Raw genomic sequence first — 24,107 nt, 5'->3', positions numbered from 1 at the left:
ATTGTCAAAAAGGAGTTACTTCCCTTCGGGTCTCATTCAGAAAAGCCCGGAAGCAGGGTCACGCAAGGGTCGTAGCAGACGACGGTTTATCAGTACATATCGCCGTTCCTCTCAACAGTCAAAAGCCATCACTAGAGTTCTTGTGAACCACAGCCGTTTGTTTCGTGCATAAAAACGTGCTATTGTAGATAAGCTCACATCGAGTCGCATTCAAATGACTAACTGACGACTACATGGTGAAAAAGGGAAACTGGATCACACGGGTTCACGATGGCTCAGGGGTAAGATAAACCACGCAAAAATAAATTCTTTGAAAATTGTTCGCTCTTTACGGAGGGCACCTAGGATGTTCTCAATCGGTGAGTATTTAAATGAAAGGGTGTTTGTACTGTGTGTAAAAGCCTGACCGTATCTATGATGGTTTACGGGAGGCTTACTGTGCCTTTAAGTGTTTCTTGTATAGTATATGGTCGGTTTTTGTAAAGATTTTGTTCAAGCAGTGTGTAAGAAATGTTAAGTCGTTTGTACTGGAAACTTGCATTCTCCCAGTAAGGTAATATGTAGAGGTGACATGCCGAGTCTCAGTGATTATTAAAAATAATGGTCGAAGTTAACGGATCATGACAAATGCGAGCTTTAGCGAGCTTTTTCATGACCGCGAACTGAGATCATTATTTTTTATAATCACTGAGACGAGGTGTGTAACCTCTTTATTCCTCCTTTCTTCAGTTATTCAAAGAAAAGAGGAGGTTTTTTGCGGAAGTTTGATCGAATCCTATTCACTCAACCAGTCAACCTGCGCAGGCGATCGATTAATGCGCGGTTGTATAGTTCCGTGCAAATCATTCCATTCTGTTAACACTTCTTGTCAGTGTTCCTATTTTGGACTAAAATCAAGTACACAGATATGCTGTTATTCTGCTGTGGCGGCAAAGGCAGATATTGTGTATTCTGTATATGTTTTGGTATCGCTTAGGATAATGTTCTTTCGTCAAATGGGACTAGCAGACGAACTTTTGCACCCGTGTTCCAACGTTAAAAACTATATGAAGTTCAGTTTTCTGGGGAAAGATGTGTGCATTTGGTTGCGTGTGATCTGTTTATTAAATGAAATATTGTTGAAAACTGACGGATTGCAGTCTGTTGTCGAAGAAACTGAGTGAAAAGAAGGGGAACTACTCTTGTCGCTAGACAAAGTATGAGTTACTTGCCTTCCCAAATTGCTTGTGATGAACGTTTGAGCACGGCAGATCTAGATTCAGAAAACAAGTTGCGTAAGGCGAAAATACAATATTTAGTCAAGTAGCTGTCGAACTCACAGAATGAAACTGAACGCAATGCCATTTTACTCGTAGCATCGTCAGTCCACCGCTCATGGCAAAGGCAGTGAAATTGACAAGAAGAGCGGGGTAGTAGTTGCGCTAAGGATAGCACGCTTTTCTGTACCTCTCTTTGTTTTAACTTTCTGAGCGTGTTTTTAATCCAAACATATCATATCTATATGTTTTTGGAATCAGGAACCGACAAGGAATAAGATGAAAGTGTTTCGAAATTGATTTGGACAATTTAATTTTGATAATAATTTTTATATATTTAATTTTCAGAGCTTGTTTTTAATCCGAATATAACATATTTATATGTTTTTGGAATCAGCAAATGATGGAGAATAAGATAAACGTAAATTTGGATCGTTTTATAAATTTTTATTTTTTTTTACAATTTTCCGATTTTTAATGACCAAAGTCATTAACTAATTTTTAAGCCACCAAGCTGAAATGCAATACCGAAGTCCGGGCTTCGTCGAAGATTACTTGACCAAAATTTGAACCAATTTGGTTGAAAAATGAGGGCGTGACAGTGCCGCCTCAACTTTCACGAAAAGCCGGATATGACGTCATCAAAGACATTTATCAAACAAATGAAAAAAACGTTCGGGGATTTCATACCCAGGAACTCTCATGTCAAATTTCATAAAGATCGGTCCAGTAGTTTAGTCTGAATCGCTCTACACACACACACACACACACACACACACACACAGACACACAGACACACAGACACACGCACATACACCACGACCCTCGTTTCGATTCCCCCTCGATGTTAAAATATTTAGTCAAAACTTGACTAAATATAACAACCGAACTCATGGATTTTATATGGAGATTAATGTGTTCAGGCCTGCAGTTGTTAATTTAAATGGGGTATGTTTGTATTGTTTGCTCCAGAGATGTATACTTCGTACATTAGAGCGTTCGGAACTTTTCAGTCGCAAAAAGTAGTACCGAAACAGAACAACTTCTCAACCCATTGCACTATCGAGGATTCAGGCTGTTTCTGGGTCGTTATTTGTTTGGTTGCTGGGTCATTATCGAAAAATAACTACCCCTACAAGTTTACAGAGGTAAAGAAGCAGAGGGAGAAATGACACCGGAAGCGAACAAATTGTCGCGTGTACTGTCGTCACAAAAAGACGTCATGACAAAGTTACACGCAAAGCGAAAGAGACTTTGACATCATTTACTTTTGTTCGGAATTTTCTGTCTGTTTCTAGCTTGTCAGTGAAGACCTGACGCGAGTAAGCTTACCCAAAACGTTTTTGTTCTCTATTCACATTGCAGCTGTGAAATAATCAGTCTTATGTCTCGGTCGTGTAGGTACAGAGTTTGCTTCTGCAATCATTGTGTTCGTGTTGATGACGGCTTCATAAGACAAATCAGCTATTAAATCTATCGTAAGGAAGACGTTTATGTACAAATCACCGAACCCAACCCATTTTGTGTGTGCATTTTTCTGAAGAATAAACTGCATGTGGTTAATTTCATCCGTTTAATGCTTGTCGAAACGAGCCATAAGGCTTTTTAGAATAAAAGATTTCACGCATTGCTTGGCCATCTGATCACAGATGAGGTCGCAGTTTGTAGGTTGAATCTATGAATCGGCCAGAAATAAATCTGCATTTCTGGTACGACCTTCCAGATTATCAACAGCGGGTTCATGGTCGGAATCAAGAGGTCAAATTTGCGTGGCTCCCAATCATTTCATAAATAAAAAGATTTCCATTTTCTTGTTTCTGCGCAAGTTATTTTGCCTAGGTCATGGCCGAACTTTAGGCCTACGGAGAAATATCGCTGGATATTTTCTCCCTAGATTAACAGAGACAAAGAAGGGAAGTCATGCTGTATATTGTACTACGTTGCAAGCCCCTGGAGCAATTTTTTTATTAGTGCTTTTGTGAACAAGAAACAATTGACAAGTGGCTCTATCCCATCTCCCCCCCCTTTCCCCGTCGCGATATAACCTCGTCACCTTCGTGGTTGAAAACGACGTTAAACACCAAATAAAGAAAGAAAGAGACTGCAAAACATTGCATGTTTGCGTGCGTTCAATTGTGAACAATAAATTTAATTCTATCTAAAATCGACCGATACATGAATTGTATTTGTGTATTATTGACCAACATATGAATGTTGTCACAGATCTCGGCAGTCGTTGTTCCTGACATCGATCACTAGCACGATCTCATAGATCAATGACTGTCTTGATCCGTGTAAAATGTCATATGTTGGTCAAAATCACAAATGACGTACAATGTCAGGCAGGTTGGGGGAAGTGGGGTGCTTCTGTTGAGTTTTCTTTGCAGTTACATGCAACTGTTTCTCTGGAGTTTGATGTCTTACTTTAGCTGTTGGTCTGTCTGTCTGTCTGTCTGTTTGTTTGTCTGTCCGTCAAGTAAGTAAGTGCACCGCCCTCCCACCTATTGTTCTTCACTGCTGTATTCAGAGTATGCCTAAGGTTTGTTATGTTTTTATGTGTTGGTTGAATCTGACTTACTGTGTTGCAGATAACGACACTTCCACTGACGAAGATGACATGACGTGTGGCCTTGATGACGGAACACTTTGCAGTACAGTCGAACCTGCCCTAGCGACCACCTCTTGAGAACGGCCACCTGCCCAAAACGATCACCCCAAAGGGTCCCCGACACGCTTTTCTCTCCATAACTCACCTTTCCATAACGACCGCCTGTCTATATATAAAGACCACTGTTGGTCGGTCCTTCAGGTGGTCGTTATAGACAAGTTCCACTGTAGTAGCAGTTGAAGTGGTAATAGTAGCCGTAGATGTAAGAGAATGAGTAACACTCTCTCTCTCTCTCTCTCTCTCTCTCTCTCTCTCTCTCTCTCTCTCTCTCTCTCTCTCTCTCTCTCTCTCTCTCTCTCTCTCTCGCTCTCTCTCTTCATTTTCATTTATATAAACAAATAATGAAATATTATGAAAGTCAAGTGTTAAAGTTATCGCTTGTTCGCCATGTTTTGTAATCGGAATGTGCTTCTCATTTTTAGAACGTGTTAATAAGCAGCTTGTTTTCGTTGTATTATGTTTTTCTGGTCTGAAACGTGTGTGCAAAGAAAATGAATAAAACACGCTAGTGACAGTGGTAGTGACAGTGGTAGTGACAGTGGTAGTGACAGTGGTAGTGACAGTGGTAGTGACAGTGGTAGTGACAGTGGAAACTGCATACAATAGTGAAGCAAGCCATGATCTCTCCTCTGCCCATCACACACGGCCTGGGTTCACTGGTGTAAAAGAAGTCGATGTCTTCCATGACCGACGCACCTTACTATGGTGTATCACATTTCTGTCTCAAGTTGCACATTGAGCTTGTCAGTCTCATAACATTATTTCATGTGAATAATACTTATAATAATGAAAATAATACTAATACAGAACAAGAAGAATAGTGTTAGATTTCAATGGATTACTTAGATCGACCGATTCATGAAATGTCCTAGCTGACTTTCTGATACATTTTGTACAAGTTCATGTCGATGCGATGTTTGTGAAACAAAAACGTGACAAAACAGATTAACAAGTCGCGTAGGGCGAAAATACAATATTTAGTCAAGTAGCTGTCGAACTCACAGAATGAAACTGAACGCAATGCCATTTTTCAGCAAGACCGTATACTCGTAGCATCGTCAGTCCACCGCTCATGGCAAAGGCAGTGAAATTGACAAGAAGAGCGGGGTAGTAGTTGCGCTGAGACGGATAGCACGCTTTTCTGTACCTCTCTTTGTTTTAACTTTCTGAGCGTGTTTTTAATCCAAACATATCATATCTATATGTTTTTGGAATCAGGAACCAACAAGGAATAAGATGAAAGTGTTTTTAAATTGATTTGGACAATTTAATTTTGATAATAATTTTTATATATTTAATTTTCAGAGCTTGTTTTTAATCCGAATATAACATATTTATATGTTTTTGGAATCAGCAAATGATGGAGAATAAGATAAACGTAAATTTGAATCGTTTTATAAATTTTTATTTTTTTTTACAATTTTCAGATTTTTAATGACCAAAGTCATTAATTAATTTTTAAGCCACCAAGCTGAAATGCAATACTGAAGTCCGGGCTTCGTCGAAGATTACTTGACCAAAATTTCAACCAATTTGGTTGAAAAATAAGGGCGTGACAGTGCCGCCTCAACTTTCACGAAAAGCCGGATATGACGTCATCAAAGACATTTATAAAAAAAAAATGAAAAAAACGTTCAGGGATTTTATACCCAGGAACTCTCATGTCAAATTTCATAAAGATCGGTCCAGTAGTTTAGTCTGAATCGCTCTACACACACACACACACACACACACACACACACACACACACACACACACACACGCACACACACACACACACACGCACATACACCATGACCCTCGTTTCGATTCCCCCTCGATGTTAAAATATTTAGTCAAAACTTGACTAAATATAAACAGGGAGCATGACATATGTCACCTCCACAACTTGATAACTCCATTCGTTAAACGAACAATACATGATTAAAGCGTTATCTCCTGGCTGCTTCTTCGCAGCAGGATGAATAATGGTGCACCCTGGGGTCGTGCGTCTATGCATTAATAGACTAATGACATGAAAGTTTCCCAACTAAGGTGGAATGAATTCAGCATGTAATCTCCCCCTCTGCGCAGAATGCAGTCACGTTGTTGATAACATGTACATAAGTCTATATGTATAAGTCTAAGTGAAATGATTATTTAATATGTTGAGTGTATACGTACTTAAGTTTATATGTATAAGTCTAAATGAAACGCTAATCTAATATTATGAAACGAGTAACTAATATGTTGATTATAGGTACATAAGTCTATAAGAATCAGTCTAAGTGAAATGAATATCTAAAATGTTGATTATAGGTACATAAGTCTATAAGAATCAGTCTAAGTGAAATGATAATCTTATTCCATTATCATCCTGGTCATAGCTGTGTCAGTAAACATGACGGTGTAAGCGGGAAAGACGCTACTTTCAGCCAGTGGAGAACGAGTGTTTGCTCTTTCAGTACCGCGTAGATACTTAGTCTGAGGTCCCCGAGGGTAAATAATGTGTGTGATTAACATGAAATGAGTAAGTTACACAAAGCCTCGTTTCTTCTCCGGGTCGGAGTTACCATTTATATCTGTCGTGCCGAAATCACGTAATTGCCGAATTCGCGAAATCGGCAACATTTTTGCCCATTTCACGTAATCGGCAAAACGCTGCCCATTACGCGAAATCGGCAGCGTTTTGCCGAAAATGCGTAAAAGCTCCTAAACATTTTCCATTTCGCAAAAGTGACAGCCAGTCTGTTCCTTTTTTTGTCACCAGAACATTGCATTAACATGAAGTTACCTCCCTATTGTGGTTGTTATGGTCTGTGTTGGTCTGTGTCAAGCATAACTCTGGTAATGCACGAAAACTACACTTGTTGCCATAACTTGCCATAACTTATCAATTATTGCAACATTTATCCATTCGAGTATCTAGCTGTCTAAGTGTGATGATATCCTAGGCATTTGATAACTTTAAAGCCAAAAACGGGCTGCCGATTTCGCAAAATCGGCACATTTTACAAGCCTTTACGCGTTTTCGGCAAAACGCTGCCGATTTCGCGTAATGGGCAGCGTTTTGCCGATTACGTGAAATGGGCAAAAATGTTGCCGATTTCGCGAATTCGGCAATTACGTGAATTCGGCACGACATATCCACAGCAAAGTTTCAGATTATAAGTTGGAACATCGATTTTTTGGATTGAAATTGAACACTGAAGCGTTTGCAATTGATAACTGCTTTGTCTACTTTCCAATTAAAAACGTTTTGTTTCAAAAGTAGTGATCGGTTTAGCTGACTGTCGTCAACTAGGGAAGCGACATAACTCGGGGTTTGCAAATGGGAGCCTTAAAAAACCCAGTTGCTCCCCTTTGTCCAGTCCACTAACGTGTTTGAGCAGGTACCTTTTTATATTTAGTCAAGTTTTGACTAAATATTTTAACATCGAGGGGGAATCGAAACGAGGGTCGTGGTGTATGTGTGTCTGTGCGTGTGTGTGTGTGTGTGTGTGTGTGTGTGTGTGTGTGTGTGTGTGTGTGTGTGTGTGTAGAGCGATTCAGACTAAACTACTGGACCGATCTTTATGAAATTTGACATGAGAGTTCCTGGGTATGAAATCCCCGAACGTTTTTTTCATTTTTTTTATCAATGTCTTTGATGACGTCATATCCGGCTTTTCGTGAAAGTTGAGGCGGCACTGTCATGCCCTCATTTTTCAACCAAATTGGTTGAAATTTTGGTCAAGTAATCTTCGACGAAGCCCGGACTTCGGTATTGCATTTCAGCTTGGTGGCTTAAAAATTAATTAATGACTTTGGTCATTAAAAATCTGAAAATTGTAAAAAAAAATATAAATTTATAAAACGATCCAAATTTACGTTTATCTTATTCTCCATCATTTGCTGATTCCCAAAACATATAAATATGTTATATTCGGATTAAAAACAAGCTCTGAAAATTAAATATACAAAAATTATTATCAAAATGAAATTGTCGAAATCAATTTAAAAACACTTTCATCTTATTCCTTGTCGGTTCCTGATTCCAAAAACATATAGATATGATATGTTTGGATTAAAAACACGCTCAGAAAGTTAAAACAAAGAGAGGTACAGAAACGCGTGCTATCCTTCTTAGCGCAACTACTACCCCGCTCTTCTTGTGAATTCTTATGAAATTTGACATGAAAGTTCCTGGGTATGATATCCCCATACGTTTTTTTCATTTTTTGGATAAATGTCTTTGATGACGTCATATCCGGCTTTTCGTGAAAGTTGAGGCGGCACTGTCACGCTCTCATTTTTCAACCAAATTGGTTGAAATTTTGGTCAAGTAATCTCCGACGAAGCCCAGACTTCGGTAATGCATTTCAGTTTGGTGGCTTAAAAATTAATTAATGACTTTGGTCATTACAAATCTGAAAATTGTAAACAAATTATTTTTTTATAAAACGATCCAAATTTACGTTCATCTTATTCTCCATCATTTTCTGATTCCAAAAACATATAAATATGTTATATTTGGATTAAAAACAAGCTCTGAAAATTAACAATATAAAAATGATGATCAAAATTAAATTTTCCAAATCAATTTAAAAACACTTTCATCTTATTCCTTGTCGGTTCCTGATTCCAAAAACATATAGATATGATATGTTTGGATTGAAAACACGCTCAGAAAGTTAAAACGAAGAGAGGTACAGAAAAGCGTGCTATCCTTCTCAGCGCAACTACTACCCCGCTCTTCTTGTCAATTTCACTGCCTTTGCCATGAGCGGTGGACTGACGATGCTACGAGTGTACGGTCTTGCTGCGTTGCATTGCGTTCAGTTTCATTCTGTGAGTTCGACAGCTACTTGACTAAATGTTGTATTTTCGCCTTACGCGACTTGTTTACATTTAGTCAAGTTATGACTCAATGTTTTAACATAGAGGGGGATTTGAGACGAGAGTCGTGGTGTGTGTGTGTGTGTCTGTGCGTGTGTGTGTGTGTGTGTGTGTGTGTGTGTGTGTGTGTGTGTGTGTATGTGTAGAGCAATTCAGACTAAACTACTGGACCGATCTTTATGAAATTTGACATGAGAGTTCCTGGGTATGATATCACCGGAAGATTTTTTTCTTTTTTTCGATAAATGTCTTTGATGACGTCATATCCGGCTTTTCGTGAAAGTTGAGGCGGCACTGTCACGCCCTCATTTTTCAACCAAATTGGTTGAAATTTTGGTCAAGTAATCTTCGACGAAGCCCGGACTTCAGTATTGCATTTCAGCTTGGTGGCTTAAAAATTAATTAATGACTTTGGTCATTAAAAATCTGAAAATTGTAAAATAAATATTTTTTTTATAAAACGATCCAAATTTACGTTCATCGTATTCTCCATCATTTGCTGATTCCAAAAACATATAAATATGTTATATTTGGATTAAAAACAAGCTCTGAAAATTAAATATATAAAAATTAGTATCAAAATGTTTTTTTCGAAATCAATTTAAAAACACTTTCATTTTATTCCTTGTCGGTTCCTGATTCCAAAAACATATAGATATGATATGTTTGGATTAAAAACACGCTCAGAAAGTTAAAACGAAGAGAGGTACAGAAAAGCGTGCTATCCTTCTCAGCGCAACGAATACCCCGCTCTTCTTGTCAATTCCACTGGCACTGCCTTTGCCACGGGCGGTGGAGTGACGATGCTACAAGTATACGGTCTTGCTGCGTTGCGTTGCCTTCAGTTTCATTCTGTGAGTTCGACAGCTACTTGACTTAATGTTGTATTTTCGCCTTACGCGACTTGTTGTTTACTCTCTGTCATCTGCGGAACAAAATAGACCAACGAGCGGTTGCATGCATTGCTTTGTGGTCATCGATACTATCGTAACGGTGAAATTTAATTACCTGGCTGAAGATGGCACTTTCCTTTATCCAAAAAAAACCCCAATGAGATCACAATAAAATGGGTTTTTTTAATCCGTTGTGTGTGTGTGTGTGTGTGTGTGTGTGTGTGTGTGTGTGTGTGTACGTGTGTGTGTGTGCGGTGTTTTGTTTATCAATTGTGATCACTCAAAGTGAACATTCTTGCACTTGTATTCGATTACTTCCCACCCAGTTCCTAGGGCAAAAAACTAAATAGAAAAGTTACGCTTTTTGACTCACCTCAAGCAATGAAGAGAGCATAAGTAATCAGCAGTCTTAGGCTGTCCTCCTCTCCGGCCGGCCGTTGACAGAAAAAAACCCTCAACGTTGATATTTTCTCTGATGTTTGTATGGCTAAAGCTTTGAAGTCCCACACACTGGTAGGACTAAGTGGCGTTAAGACACGACGAAATTCCAGTTGACCCTTGTCCATTAGACGATGTTCGGAAAGAAAAGAGTATCATATCGAGCGCCCACTGCATAACACATCTGACTCGGGTGCTCGTCGTGTCTGCAGGTTAAAGCCGACCAGGATCGAGACAGTTGTTCGTTGCTAGTTGAAAAGCTTGGGTCAGTAAAAGGAGTTCTTACTCTGCCACAACTCTTAAATATCATGACAGAGTTAGAATTGAAACAACAAGAAAGGTATGTTCTGACGTTGTGTGAACGTTTGTTGTTGACAAAACAGTACGTATCATTCACAGATATTTCGACCCAGCGGTCTTTTAAGTGCACAGACAGACAACCACTAATTACACACAAAAAGACGTATCTAGCAAAAAGTTCAGCCGCTTGCAAAAAAGACACAAACGAGGCAATCGTCAGTGTGTGTGTGTGTGTGTGTGTGTGTGTGTGTGTGTGTGTGTGTGTGTGTGCGTGTGTGTGTGCGTGTGTGTGTGTTTGTGAGTGCGTGTAGGACGCGAGGGAGTTTGTGTTTGTGTGTGTGTGTGTGTGTGTGTGTGTGTGCCCCTTTTTTCCACAGGTACTACAAGTTATTCAGATAACAATTCATATTCAACAATGCGACAACGAACCTGACGTGTGCAATGTGCTTGTCCCGTTCCAACTATGAGATAAACTTTGACCTATTTGTTCAGGCGGCTTCCGATCAAGGCGGTGTGTCCTTAGCCGGATTTACCAGGCTATTGCCTTTACCCGGCAAATAGCTCATATGCTTGATTCCTATTATTAAGTTGTGTGCTGATACTGAACCACCACGTCACTGCGTTTGTTCCATCCGCTTAAAACTGATATTTTAAAAAAAACTTTAAAAAAAACCAAAACAACAACAACCAAAAACAATCGTCAATAACACAACTTTCAAAGAAACAACTAAACAAATGCAATAAGATCAAATACATAATTGGCACAAAGCACATGGAGGGTCAAACAAACCTGAACACCGGCTTCGGCCTCGGCCTCGCTACGAACTTACCCGTTTGCTTGGATCCGCTGACGAAAGAACGTGACAGACTGAAACAAGAAGACGCGCCGCTCCCGACAAGACAATTCTTTTCCGTTTTCCAACACTGCATAACTTTAACGGTAAGCATTTGAGTGATTAGTGTATCTATCCAATGTTGTTACTCTACCTACCTGGTATTTCCTTCATGCATTGCGAACGTTGACTACTTTCGGTTTTGTGTCTTCTTAGAAATCCACGTTATTTCAGTGTGGGTGTGCGTCCGTATTTCGATTTGGTAATGGAGTGGCATAGTTATGACTCTTTTGAAAGAAGCGGTTTTATCAGGTTTGGATTGTTTTCTTGTATCCTTTCCTCTAACTGTCCATAGCTGCAGACAGACTTAGCAAGACCTGCTTTAGTTTGGGTGCTGCCTTTTTGCTTCAGGCTGATATTCGACTACCCTGTGCACACACCCGATGCTTATCACGATGTGTTTTGTTAAAGGAGATTGTGCGTACGTGTGTACGTGGTGTACAACCTTACGTTAATCATATCTGAGGTGAACAGCATTGTAAGGCAAAAATCAAGTTATCTATATATATATACGACTTGTGTCTGTGTGTCTGTCTGTGTCTTCGCGATGCACGGCCAAAGTTCTCGATGGATCTGCTTCAAATTTGGTGTCCATATTCAGATACACCCTGCACAAAATCTGGTCGATGAGATATTTCAATACGTGCTCTCAGCGCGCAGCGCAAACCGATTTTGGTTTTTTTTCGGGATCAAGTACCATAACTCTTCCTTATCTTCTCCGTGTTTTCAGCGTTTACCTCCCTTCCTTCGTATGGTGCAGTACGGAATTAGGGGCATCTTCGGATATTCCCGGCGTTCTGTTACTATTTTTAGAAGGTCACCGCAGTGTCCAGAACGCTTTCCTTGGACCCGTAAGTTGTCCTCACTGTAAAAGTGCAAAGGTCGAATCAATGTATAGCCACGCGAAAAATACACTGTCATCTATCTCTATATATTTATACATATAGATATATATATATATATACGACTTGTGTGTGTGTGTGTGTGTGTGTGTGTGTGTGTGTGTTTGTGTGTGTCTGTAGAAAACACCTGTGGACTGTAGAGTTCTGTTTGTGATGTGGTATGGCTGCTTTCCTGAGTCTGTATGTTCTGACCTTCCTCTGAGAAGTCATAACAGACTAAGAAGGGCTTAGAGATAAGCTCTTAACGTCTCATTCCTGTGTGAGTGGACTTCGCCTCCAAAGGTGATTATGGTGATTCGGCACTCGATTACATTCGGCGTCGTCAACATGAATGGGACTCGATATGATCATGAATGGCATCATGGTCACTGAATCATTTTCGTGCTGTTCCCATTCCACGAATCTGGGAGGGACCTAAGCTTGGAGGATCCATGGTTCGGTTCATTCAAACGGGGGGCGGGTGTGACAGGGAGACTACCGCCGCCCTTCACAGCAGACTCTGCAGAGTTGTGCGCCTTAGAAGTTGTGAGATATTTATAGCTCTTTATAGCTCGCAAAGCAACACCTGTGGATTGTAGAGTTCTGTTTGTGATATCGTAAATATTCTGCATCAAATTTGGTGGGCATATTCAGGTGGACCCCGGGCACAAACTGGTGGATAAAAACCGGCGAAGCCGGGTATTCCTCTAGTATATATATATACTAGAATGAATACCCGCTTTGCCGGGTACCCGGCTTTGCTGGAAAGAAGTACTTAGAGCCGTACGCCGGCGGCTTCGCCGGTGTAACACGACATTTTTACTCCACGAAAAATGTACTCCGGAGTAAATATTTCGTACGAAATTCTTACTCCGAGTACACTTTTCGTACGAGAAAAGAACTCCCCAAGGCACGAAAAAATTACTCCCTCCACGAAATTTTTACTCCCCATTTTTTTTACTTCCAGTAAAAAATCTCGTACGCAATAATGGGATGCGGGCGAAGGGATAATGCCAATAAGTGATCTCGCGCACACGAATGTCGCGCTACCCTCCTTCCACCCCTTCCACCACCAAGACTAACAGGGGACAAGGGAGTAAACATTTCGTACACCTGGCATGGGAAGTTAAATTGCTTGTGTTTGGGTGAAGTAATTTATTCGTTATTTATTCGTCAGGGGAGTAACATTTTTGTACGAAATATTTACTCGGAACTCACCTGTCTTGGGGAGTAATTTTCTCGTGCAATGGGGGAGTGCTTTTTTCGTAAAGGGAGTAACTTTTTCGTACGAAATGTTTACTCCGGAGTAAAAATCTCGTGGGAGTAATTTTCTCGTGTTACACCGGGTCCGAACAATGGACCCGCCAAGCTTAGGTCCCTCCCAGATTCGTGGAATGGGAACAGCACGAAAATGATTCAGTGGCCATAATGCCATTCCTGACCATATCGAGTCCCATCCTTGTCGACGAATGTAACCGTGTTAATCACCTTTGGAGGCGAACTCCACTCAAACAGGATTGAGCAATTTAGAGCTTATCTGTAAGCCTTTTTGAACTGTTATGGCTTTTCAAAGGAAGGCCAGTACATACAAATACACAAAAGCCGCCAGACCACATCACAAACAGAACTGAACAATCCCCAGGTGTTGCTCACATAGAGAGACACACACACACACACACACACACACAAACACAGAGAAGCCGTATCTATAGAGAGATAGATGACAGTGTATTTTTCGCGTGGCTATAAATTGATTCGACCTTTGCACTTTTACAGTGAGGATAATTTACGGGTCCAATTTACGTTCTGGACACTGCGGTGACCTTCTAAAAATAGTAACAGAACGCCGGGAATATCCGAAGACGCTCCACTCATACTATAGTGCACCATACGAAGGAAGGGAGGTAAACGCTGAAAACCTGGAGAAGATGAGAAGATAAGGAAGAGTTACTTATAATGGTGAAATGAACACAAAAACCAAAATCGGTTCAGCGCTGCGCGCTGAGAGCTCGTGTTGCAATATCTCATCGATGATATTGTGTCCGGGGTGTAGCTGAATACGGTGTCCAAATTTGAAAAAGATCCACCGAGAACTTTGGCTTTGGTGTGTCGGTATAGGGGCCCGGGTAGCTGAGGTGAAACCAAAATAGCTGAGGTGGAACCAAAATCGGTTCAGCGCTGCGCGCTGAGAGCACGTGTTGAAATATCGACCAGGGCCCGTATGCATGAGGAGTAAGGCAGCAACACTGGAAGTAGAGGCCTCTTTCGCAAGTGGGAACTCCCGAAGTTTAACTTTCCAACTGTTCACTATGCATGAACGCCGGAGTGGTGACTTCGAGAGTATTCGGTCAAGGTCGCGAAAATTGGGGGAATCCTAACTAGTACGCATGCGTTTGTTAACGGTAAGCTTGCCACCAGAAGAAACAAATCTCATCGCGAGTTCAAAAAGGCGAACGTTGAGCGCGCTGTAGTACTAACAGCGTTATTGCTGTTGTTTTTTGAATGGTTAAACGAAAGGGTCGGTTCAGACCTGTGATGATTGTCTTGGAATCGAATGACTGCCTATGACAAATGACTTTGTTGGCTTGAATGTTAGGAGAAGAGTAAATGATTAGGCGTATGTTAAACTTTTGTTAAAATTTTTTTTTTATTTTTATCTCAGCTGCTTGCTTCAATTCTTTATTTTGTTTTTTTGCAGGGAGTATCCCTCTTCGTTGATCTTTTTTTCTTTTCTGTTATTCTGCTTTTTATATTAATTGTTCTACTTTAAATGTATCTATATCGTTAACAATACTATTTCTAAATGTATTTTAAACACGCCCCAAAAACTTCCTTTACGGTAATTTTTAATAATCATATTATATTTACAAATCACTTTATCCTCAACGCATTTCCAAGTGAACATAATTTTGGGGCACAAAAAAAATAAAAATAAAAATCAGTATAATCAATTTCGTTCTCACAATAAGTACAACAATTACTGTATGTTGAACTTGTGTTTAATAATTTTATATCGGTAAAACTGTTGGACAAACATAGATTGGTTATAGGGAAACTTTGGGTTACTGGTAAAGTTTAAAAGGAAGAACATTATGCAGTAGACCGTAAATAACTAAGTTTAGTGACTTGTTCCTTATTTATTGGGGAAATGTCTGTCAAGAAGTTTAGAAAAGACAATACTGTTCATCGGTGTTTTAATTTGTTTTCCCTCGTTAATTTTTGATTACGATGGCGATGCATGGTTATGTTCAGTTAAAAGTCAAGATTCGATTTTTTGTTTAAAAGCATAGGACAGTTTCTTTACGCGTTTAAAAAAAAGTAACACAGAGGCAAAAACCGGTTGTTGCAGTCTGAATGCAATTGAGGTCTATTAAGAAAAAGGTTAATTAAAATTTTTTTTTTTTTGTAGCTCCCAGCGGCACTTGAACCCAGAGCGTCGGATTGAAATTCCGAATCCGTAACCACTGCACTATGCTACTCGTCTAGAAAAGGCACTATGCAAAGATGTGTTATCAGTTATTCAGTCGTGGTAGTTTGAAAGCTCACCACCTTCGCCGAATGACTCGAGCACGGTTTTTTCGGTCAGTAAATGATCGTACTGTCGGTTTTGAGCCCCTCTGTTTCAAGCTTTTCACCTAAATTAAACAAGAATGTCACAGTTCGTGTCTATGGTGCAAGGTAGCCGACCGTCTCATTGTAGCCAAGTTACGACAGTTGCTCGATTGACGCATTTCACGTCTTCAATATTGTGTCTGAGCTCATTTCCCAATGAGCTGCCTTTAAAACCAGAATGTCAGGCAATTGTAGCATGCGTTGGAGGTTTCTTTTAGATGGGTAAGGACCTTTAAGATGCGATATCGTCGTATAAATGATGAAATTAACTTTGAAAGTGGGAACTTTGGAAGCAAAGTTGCCAGCTTCTCGGTATGCACGAGCTAACTTGAACGCCGAAGTAGTGGCTTCGAGAGTCCTGAGGTCAAGGTCGAGGAAATTGGGGGAATCCCAATTAGTGCGCATGCGTTTGTAAACGGTAGGCTTGGCGACCAGAAGAAACAAATCTCATCGCGAGTTCGTAAATGGGCGAACGTTGATCGCGCTGTAGCTTTTACTATAGTTGTTGTTTTTGACTGGTTGAACGAAATGGTCTGTTCAAAGCTGTGATGATTGTCTTGAAATTGAATGACTCTGTAATAATGATTTTGTTGACCAGAATGTTGGGGAGAATAAAACTTTTTTTGTTTATGTGGTAGCGAAGTCGGTTATGTTAAACCTCTTTTTTTTTTTTAATGATTGTGTAAAACTGTTTTGTTAGAGCGAAAGTTTTGGGCTACTGGTCAATTTAAAAAGGCAGAACTCAAGTTTTTGGGGAATCAAGATATAAGGTGTAGTGAAAAGAAGATAAGTTCAGTAACTTTCATATTAATTGGGAAAATGTAGGCCTATGTCCAAATTTTTACAAAAGATAAATTGTTGTACTTAGGTGTAAGTAAATTATGTTTGTCCTCGTTAATTGTGAACAGGATGTATGTTTATGTAAAGTTGAAAGTCAAGATTGGATTTGTTTATCCTACGCGCGTGTGTGCATGTGTGTTAGACATAGAACACTTTATTATCTCAATTTCGAGAAACTCGGGTGTGGTGAATCACAACAAACAACATAAAACGTAAGAAAAGAAAAGAAAATATCGAGGCGCACATAATCAGCTCATAATAGTGTGTGTGTGGGGGTGGGGGGGGTGGGGGTGCACACGCACACACACACACACACACACACCGTCGAACACACACACACACACACACACACACACACACACACGCACGCACGCGCACACAAACAAACGCACAATTATACTCGCACGCACGCACGCACAGGCACTCGCACAAATACATACAAACACTTTCACACACTCGCACACGCACGCACGCGCACACACACACACACATACACACACACACAAACACCCCCTCCCCCCCCCCCCCCCCCCATGTGCGCGCGTGCACTGCAAACGAATGAATGAATGAACAGACGCACACCTACACACACACGCATGCACGCACGCACACACACACCCACACACACACACGCACACTCTCACACAAACACACACTCACACATGCTCACACAGACGCCCATTTACATAGAAACACCCCCTCCTATAAGCAGGGATGAAATTTTAAGAGTAGTGGCCAGTGACCCAGAACGAACAAAAGTCAAAGCTGGCAACTCAGGTTTGTATTCAGGGAAATTTACACGAAATGCACGCACGAGATACAACTTTTCTTTCTATTTCCTCTCTTTGGGACTTTCATTTGCGTTAGATCGGTTTTATATGAAAAACAGAAGAAAAGCCCTGCTAATTTGCACTGAGAAACTTTGGAAGCAGCGTGTTTACTCCTGGGTTTCGCTGTAGTACAATTACCCTCACTTACTTCCTCGCTTGCTTCAAAAGTAAGCACTTTTTCCGTCCCATGCATGCGAAATTGAGGATGTACTTCCGATGTCGCTCAAAACGTAGGAAGTTGTCGCAAACTACCATCAATTACTTCCTCGCTTTGCTTCGAAGTAAGCCCTTCTTCCGGCCCATGCATACGAAAGTGAGGCAAGTTCTTCCGATGTCCCTCAAAACTTCGGGAGTTTTCGCGAACTTCCCCCATAAGCATACGGGCACAGGTTGTGTCCTGTCCCGGGTCTACCTGAATATGCCCACCAAATTTGAAGCAGATCCATCGAGAACTTTGGCCGTGCATCGCGAACTCACACACAGACACACACACAGACACACACACAGACACAAGTCGTATATATATATATAGATATATACTAGATGATTACCCGCTTCGCCGGGTACCGGCTTCGCCGGGAAGAAGTAGAGCCGAATACCAGGCTGCGCCTGGGACCCAGCTTTGCCGGGTGTACGCCGGCTTCGCCGGCGCACGAAGGAAAGGAGATAAACGCGCAAAACACTGGAGACCTTCTAAAAATAGTAACGTGCAGTGACCTTCTAAAAATAGTAACGTAGTAACGGGAATATGGATTGACGCCACACGGAGGAAGGGAGATAATCGCGGCTGAAAACACTGGAGAAGATAAGGAAGAGTTACTGGTAGTGGATCCCGACAAAAAAACAAAAAATCGGTTCAGCGCGCACAGCGCTGCGCGCTGAGAGCACGTGTTGAAATATCTCATCGATGAGGTTGTGTCCGGGGTGTAGCTGAATACGGTGTCCAAATTTGAAAAAGATCCACCGAGAACTTTGGCCGTGCATCGCGAACAGACAGACAGACAGACAGACAGACACTAGTCGTATATATATATACTAGAATGAATACCCGCTTCGCCGGGTAGCCGGCTTCGCCGGGAAGAAGTACTTAGAGCCGTACGCCGGCTTCGCCGGGTCCGAACAATGGACCCGCCAAGCTTAGGTCCCTCCCAGATTCGTGGAATGGGAACAGCACGAAAATGATTCAGTGGCCATAATGCCATTCCTGACCATATCGAGTCCCATCCTTGTCGACGAATGTAACCGTGTTAATCACCTTTGGAGGCGAACTCCACTCAAACAGGATTGAGCAATTTATAGCTTATCTGTAAGCCCTTTTGATCTGTTATGGCTTTTCAAAGGAAGGCCAGTACATACAAATACACAAAAGCCGCCAGACCACATCACAAACAGAACTGAACAATCCCCAGGTGTTGCTCACATAGAGAGACACACACACACACACACACACACACACACACAAACACAGAGAAGCCGTATCTATAGAGAGATAGATGACAGTGTATATTTCGCGTGGCTATAAATTGATTCGACCTTTGCACTTTTACAGTGAGGATAATTTACGGGTCCAATTTACGTTCTGGACACTGCGGTGTCCTTCTAAAATTAGTAACAGAACGCCGGGAATATCCGAAGACGCCCCACTCATACTATAGTGCACCATACGAAGGAAGGGAGGTAAACGCTGAAAACCTGGAGAAGATGAGAAGATAAGGAAGAGTTACTTATAATGGTGAAATGAACACAAAAACCAAAATCGGTTCAGCGCTGCGCGCTGAGAGCACGTGTTGAAATATCTCATCGATGATATTGTGTCCGGGGTGTAGCTGAATACGGTGTCCAAATTTGAAAAAGATCCACCGAGAACTTTGGCTTTGGTGTGTCGGTATGGGGGCCCGGGTAGCTGAGGTGGAACCAAAATAGCTGAGGTGGAACCAAAATCGGTTCAGCGCTGCGCGCTGAGAGCACGTGTTGAAATATCGACCAGGTTGTGTCCTGTCCCGGGTCTACCTGAATATGCCCACCAAATTTGAAGCAGATCCATCGAGAACTTTGGCCGTGCATCGCGAACTCACACACAGACAGACACACAGACAGACAGACACTAGTCGTATATATATATATATATGTAAAGCATCAGAAATTGTGAAAGAAAATTGAAAGTCAGCAGAGACTTTCTTCCGAGATTTGTTAAAATCTCTTAGCAGAGAAACAGAGAGAGAAAAAGTATCGCTTCACAGACAGTCTATTGGGAGCATCAGACCCTCCTCAAGGGGGATCGAGATTTACAATGCAAAGTCCCTTTGTGGTAGAACTCCCCCCCCCCCAATAAAACCACACACACAAACACACACACACACACACACACACACACACACACACACACACACACACACACGCACACACACACACACACACATACACACACACACACACACACACGCACACATACACACACACGTATATATTTTTTTGATTATATATTTTTTTCTACAGGTTTCTAAGGCAGAGGCAAGGCTTCCTTGAGCATCGCCACTTAAACACATAATTTGAAGTAATCAAGGCAAACACGAGGAGACTAAAATTTGTATATTCCTGGAAGGAAAAGGGTTAGCTCAAAGACTTACCTCCGCGAATTAGCCAGCATAGAACCGTATTTCCAAGTGAAGCAGCAACGTTACTTTTGAGACATCTGTTGCAATATTTTTGGAAAAACTTCCAATACGACCGCTTGCACGCTTTAAAAATACATAACAGACAAACCGATCAGCAATGGCGACCGCTTCAGTGATCAAGGAAGCCAACGAGCGAGAGTGCAGCGTGTGCCACGAGAATTTCCGGGAGCCCAAAGTTCTGCCCTGCGGCCATCTTCTGTGCCGCCATTGCCTGATGTCGTGGTTGCAGTCCCAGCCCCAGGCCCACTGCCCGCTCTGTAGGTGTGTCATCGTGGAGGGAGGGGCGGGGCAGCGAGGGGCGGGACAGGGAGGGGCCAGCAGTGTGGAGGACATGGTGGAGGGATTCCCCACAGACCTGGCCATGGCCGCCTTAGTGGAGGCGCAGCGTCTGCTGAGCAAGGACCACAGCTGCTGTGTGTGTGAGGACGTGGCGGCCACCTCTCTGTGTCTGCACTGCGGGGACACGCTCTGCAAGGCCTGCACGAGGGTCCACGGCAAACTGTCGGTGTCCAAACATCACCGGCTGGAGGACCTGACCTCGCTGACGGCGGAGCAACTGACCGCTAGCCGCCCGTCCACCTGCGCGGCGCATCCCGAGGAAACGTGCAAGCTGTTCTGCCCCAGCCACGGTCTGTCCGTCTGTGTGCTGTGTGTCACCTCCAAACACAGGGGCTGCCCGCAGCTGAAGGATCTGCAGGAGAAGACTGAAGAGGCACGTGCACTGCTGGCGGAGATGGCGGCCAGACTGAGCGCGGGGGAGGCGGAGATAGACCGCGCCATCAGCGAGTTGGAGCGACACTTGCAGGACACGGAGACACGCACCAAGAAGTCTGTGGCACAGATGGAGGCCGACCTGGACCGTCTGCAGGCGGCGCTCAACACCTGTCGTCGTCGCATCGGGCAGCTGGCTGAGGGCGCGACCTCTGACGACAGGAAAGCGGTGCAGGACGGGAAAAGCTTCCTGCTGCAGAAGCGAAGCAAGCTGACGTCACACAAAGCTGTCATAGAGCGAGCGAAAGGGTCGAAGAGTGGTGACGTTGTCAACGACATGATGTCATCCATGGAAATGCGAATCCAGGAGCTCGACTGCAGCGCCACTTTGCCCACCAACGCCAAAGTCATATCGAAGGTCAGCCTGGTGATTGACCCAGAGGTCGTGACCCGCATAGAGCAGGACCTGGCTCAGCTGGGTCAAGTCAACACTGTGCCTGCTGTCTTCACTGCTATCAGTAATGTGAGTCTGCTTCTCTGTGCTTCTTTGTCTGATTGATTGTTTGTGGATCATTCATATGTTTCATTTGTAGTAGCTTGTGCAGCAACATCTCGGTAGTGTCAACAGGAAAAACATGAGAGGGGGAGTTACAGGATCAGCAGTGGTTTAGCGATTGTGCAAAAGTAGTGGCAGTGGTAGCAGTGATGGTTGTTGTGGTGAAGTGTTTACCAACAGTAGTTATACAGTAGCCATTGCAATAACGGTGGTAATGGTGGAAGTAGTACAGTAATAGCATATATGTTTAGAATAATCATATGTAAGGCTGTGTAAAAACAACAGTAGTTATATAGTAGTCATTGCAAAAGCGATGGTTGTGGTGGAAGAAGTAACAGCAATAGTGTTTAGATTAATTATATAATGCAAGGCTGTTCTAAGACCCGGGTGATTGATTTGTTTTTAAAAGACTTAATTACTTGTTAATCGTTTCATTCGACGATTTTTGATAGAATGATAGGCATTTACTTTGATGACTTTCGACAGCTCCAGGGATTGTTCAGTTTTCATGACAACCACGGTCAGAACATTGTTCTGAGCAACAACAAGCAGACCGCAGAAAGAACACAGGGCTGTGACCACGCCATCGTCATGTCACGTGACCCCATGCAAGTTGGCGTACTGTATGAGGTAAGGCGGACACCACGCGTCTCATTTTTTTGCAGATCTTTCGAAAAAAAAAAAGCCTGCCTGTAAATCAGAGACAAGCGAGACAAGAGACGGGCGAAGTGGCGCCGTGGTTAGACGTCGGCCTACTAATCGGGAGGTCGTGAGTTCGAATTCCGGTCGCTGCCGCCTGGTGGGTTAAGAGTGGGGATTTTTCCGATCTCCCAGGTCAACTTATGTGCAGACCTGCTTGTGACTTAACCCCCTTCGTGTGTACACGCAAGCACACGACCAAGTGCGCACGGAAAATATCCTGTAATCCATGTTTGATTTCTGTGGGTTATGGAAACACGAAAATACCCAGCATGCCTACCCAACAAAAGCGGAGTGAAGCTGACTATGCTCTCAGAGTATAGTGTGGGGAACCCAAATGGGCAAACGAGCTCACACGTCACCAGAATTTCTGGAACGCTGAAGAAGAAGAAGAAGAAGAAGAAGAAGAAGAAGAAGAAGAAGAAGAAGAAGAAGAAGAAGAAGAAGAAGAAGAAGAAGAAGAAGAAGAAGAAGAAGAAAAAGATGAGAAAAGCAAACCGTTTCTTTCGAACAAACCATTTTTTTTAAAACACCGCACACGACCTCCCCCCCCACGCCTCCATCCCCCAAAGCACAAACAACAACAGCAACAAAATAAACACACACTCACACACACACACACACCCACACACACACACACACACACACACGCACACACAATGATGAGCGCAGACAATTGGTTTCATGATACACACAGATTGTAGATAAGGCTACAGAGGTTTTGTCTACACAAATTCGATGGTTGACAGAATGTCTTATCACAACATCAATTGTTTGATTATTGTAAGACTTTTTCATAAAACGCCAGCTGTGTCACTGCTAACGTGTGTGTGTGTGTGTGTGTGTGTGTGTGTGTGTGTGTGTGTGTGTGTGTGTGTGTGTGTGTGTGTGTGTGTGTGTAAATTCTATGTACGCGTGATCGTAGGCGCACGTGCGTGTGTTTGTTTGTATCAGTGTTTGTGTGTCTGACTGTGTGTGTGTGTCTGTCTGACTGTCTTTCTGAAGTGATGTCTTTCAATGCAACTCGATGTTTCTCATATGTCCGTGTGTAGGTGCAAATAGACAAGTGGGACGACAGCTGTGGTGCACGGGTTCATTACCACCTGGTGGTGGGTGTGGTGACACAGCCCCCTGACACCCTCACCTTGTCCAAGTGGTCCGGGGTCCTGCACCCTGCCGCTGTGCTGACTTACACCGCTGTCAAAGACTCTGGACCCACGGCTTTTGTACGATACCAGCACTGCGCTTCTTTCTTTGTTACTAGTAACGCTTGTTTGTCGAATGGTCTGTGTGAACACTGACGTCTCTCTCTCTCTCTCTCTCTCTCTCTCTCTCTCTTTCTCTCTCTCTCTTATTGAGCTTTGTATGGAGCATTTAACTGAGTATACGGGCCAAGGCTATCACGTTCAGAGCTCAACTTATATAGCCTATGATTACAGCCCGTATAGCTCTAAGCAGAGATCTGCTACAGTGACGGAAAGAATGCTATCACACCATTGAAATGACATTCTTTCCGTCCCCTATAGGCGACGAAATAGGTCACACTTTTTAGTGGAAAATGCTTCGACGCCGGAGCGGGTACTGGACCCAGTGCGGTTCTAGTGCAAGTGCACTACAAAGTGCACTTGCACTACAACGGCACTGGGTCCAGTACCCGCTCCGGCGTCGAAGCATTTTCCACTGAAAAGGGAACAAAATTTGACCTATTTCGTCGCCTATAGGGGACGGAAAGAATGTCATTTCAATGGTGTGATAGCATTCTTTCCGTCACGTGACATCATAGGCTATATAAGTTGAGCTGTGAACGTGATAGCCTTGGCCCGTATACTCAGTTAAATGCTCCATACTAAAGCTCAATAAGGTGATATACCTGAGTTCTCTCTCTGCCTCTCTCTCTCTCTCTCTCTCTCTCTCTCTCTCTCTATATATATATATATATATATATATATATCTCTATCTCTCTCTCTCTTTCTCTCTCTCTTTCTCTCTCTCTCTTTC

At 42.5% G+C, this 24,107-nt stretch overlaps 2 protein-coding genes across 4 annotated transcripts in view; both read left to right on the top strand.

The window, feature by feature from the left end:
• Positions 1 to 24,107, top strand: part of LOC138971722 (E3 ubiquitin-protein ligase TRIM56-like) — a 52,792-nt gene that overhangs the window by 22,133 nt on the left and 6,552 nt on the right. The window contains exons 1-3 of one of the 2 annotated variants that reach the window (XM_070344509.1): positions 19,980 to 21,377; positions 21,897 to 22,040; positions 23,162 to 23,335. In XM_070344509.1, coding sequence (XP_070200610.1) covers positions 20,241 to 21,377; positions 21,897 to 22,040; positions 23,162 to 23,335 — 1,455 coding nt within the window. In that variant the 5' untranslated portion in view covers positions 19,980 to 20,240. Of the gene's footprint in view, positions 1 to 19,979; positions 21,378 to 21,896; positions 22,041 to 23,161; positions 23,336 to 24,107 lie in introns of those variants that run through there. The other variant, XM_070344510.1, reaches the window with a different exon arrangement.
• The window catches only part of LOC138971723 (transcription intermediary factor 1-beta-like), a 102,187-nt gene continuing 89,193 nt past the window's right edge, over positions 11,114 to 24,107 (top strand). The window contains exon 1 of one of the 2 annotated variants that reach the window (XM_070344513.1): positions 11,114 to 11,352. The gene's annotated coding sequence lies outside the window, so the exon portion shown is untranslated. The remainder of the gene's footprint in view (positions 11,353 to 24,107) is intronic. The other variant, XM_070344517.1, reaches the window with a different exon arrangement.

The sequence above is a fragment of the Littorina saxatilis genome, linkage group LG7, assembly GCF_037325665.1.
Source record: "Littorina saxatilis isolate snail1 linkage group LG7, US_GU_Lsax_2.0, whole genome shotgun sequence".
Classification (NCBI taxonomy): domain Eukaryota; kingdom Metazoa; phylum Mollusca; class Gastropoda; order Littorinimorpha; family Littorinidae; genus Littorina; species Littorina saxatilis.
Note: the sequence above shows the minus strand (reverse complement) of the source record. Positions and strands in the feature narration are given on the sequence as shown.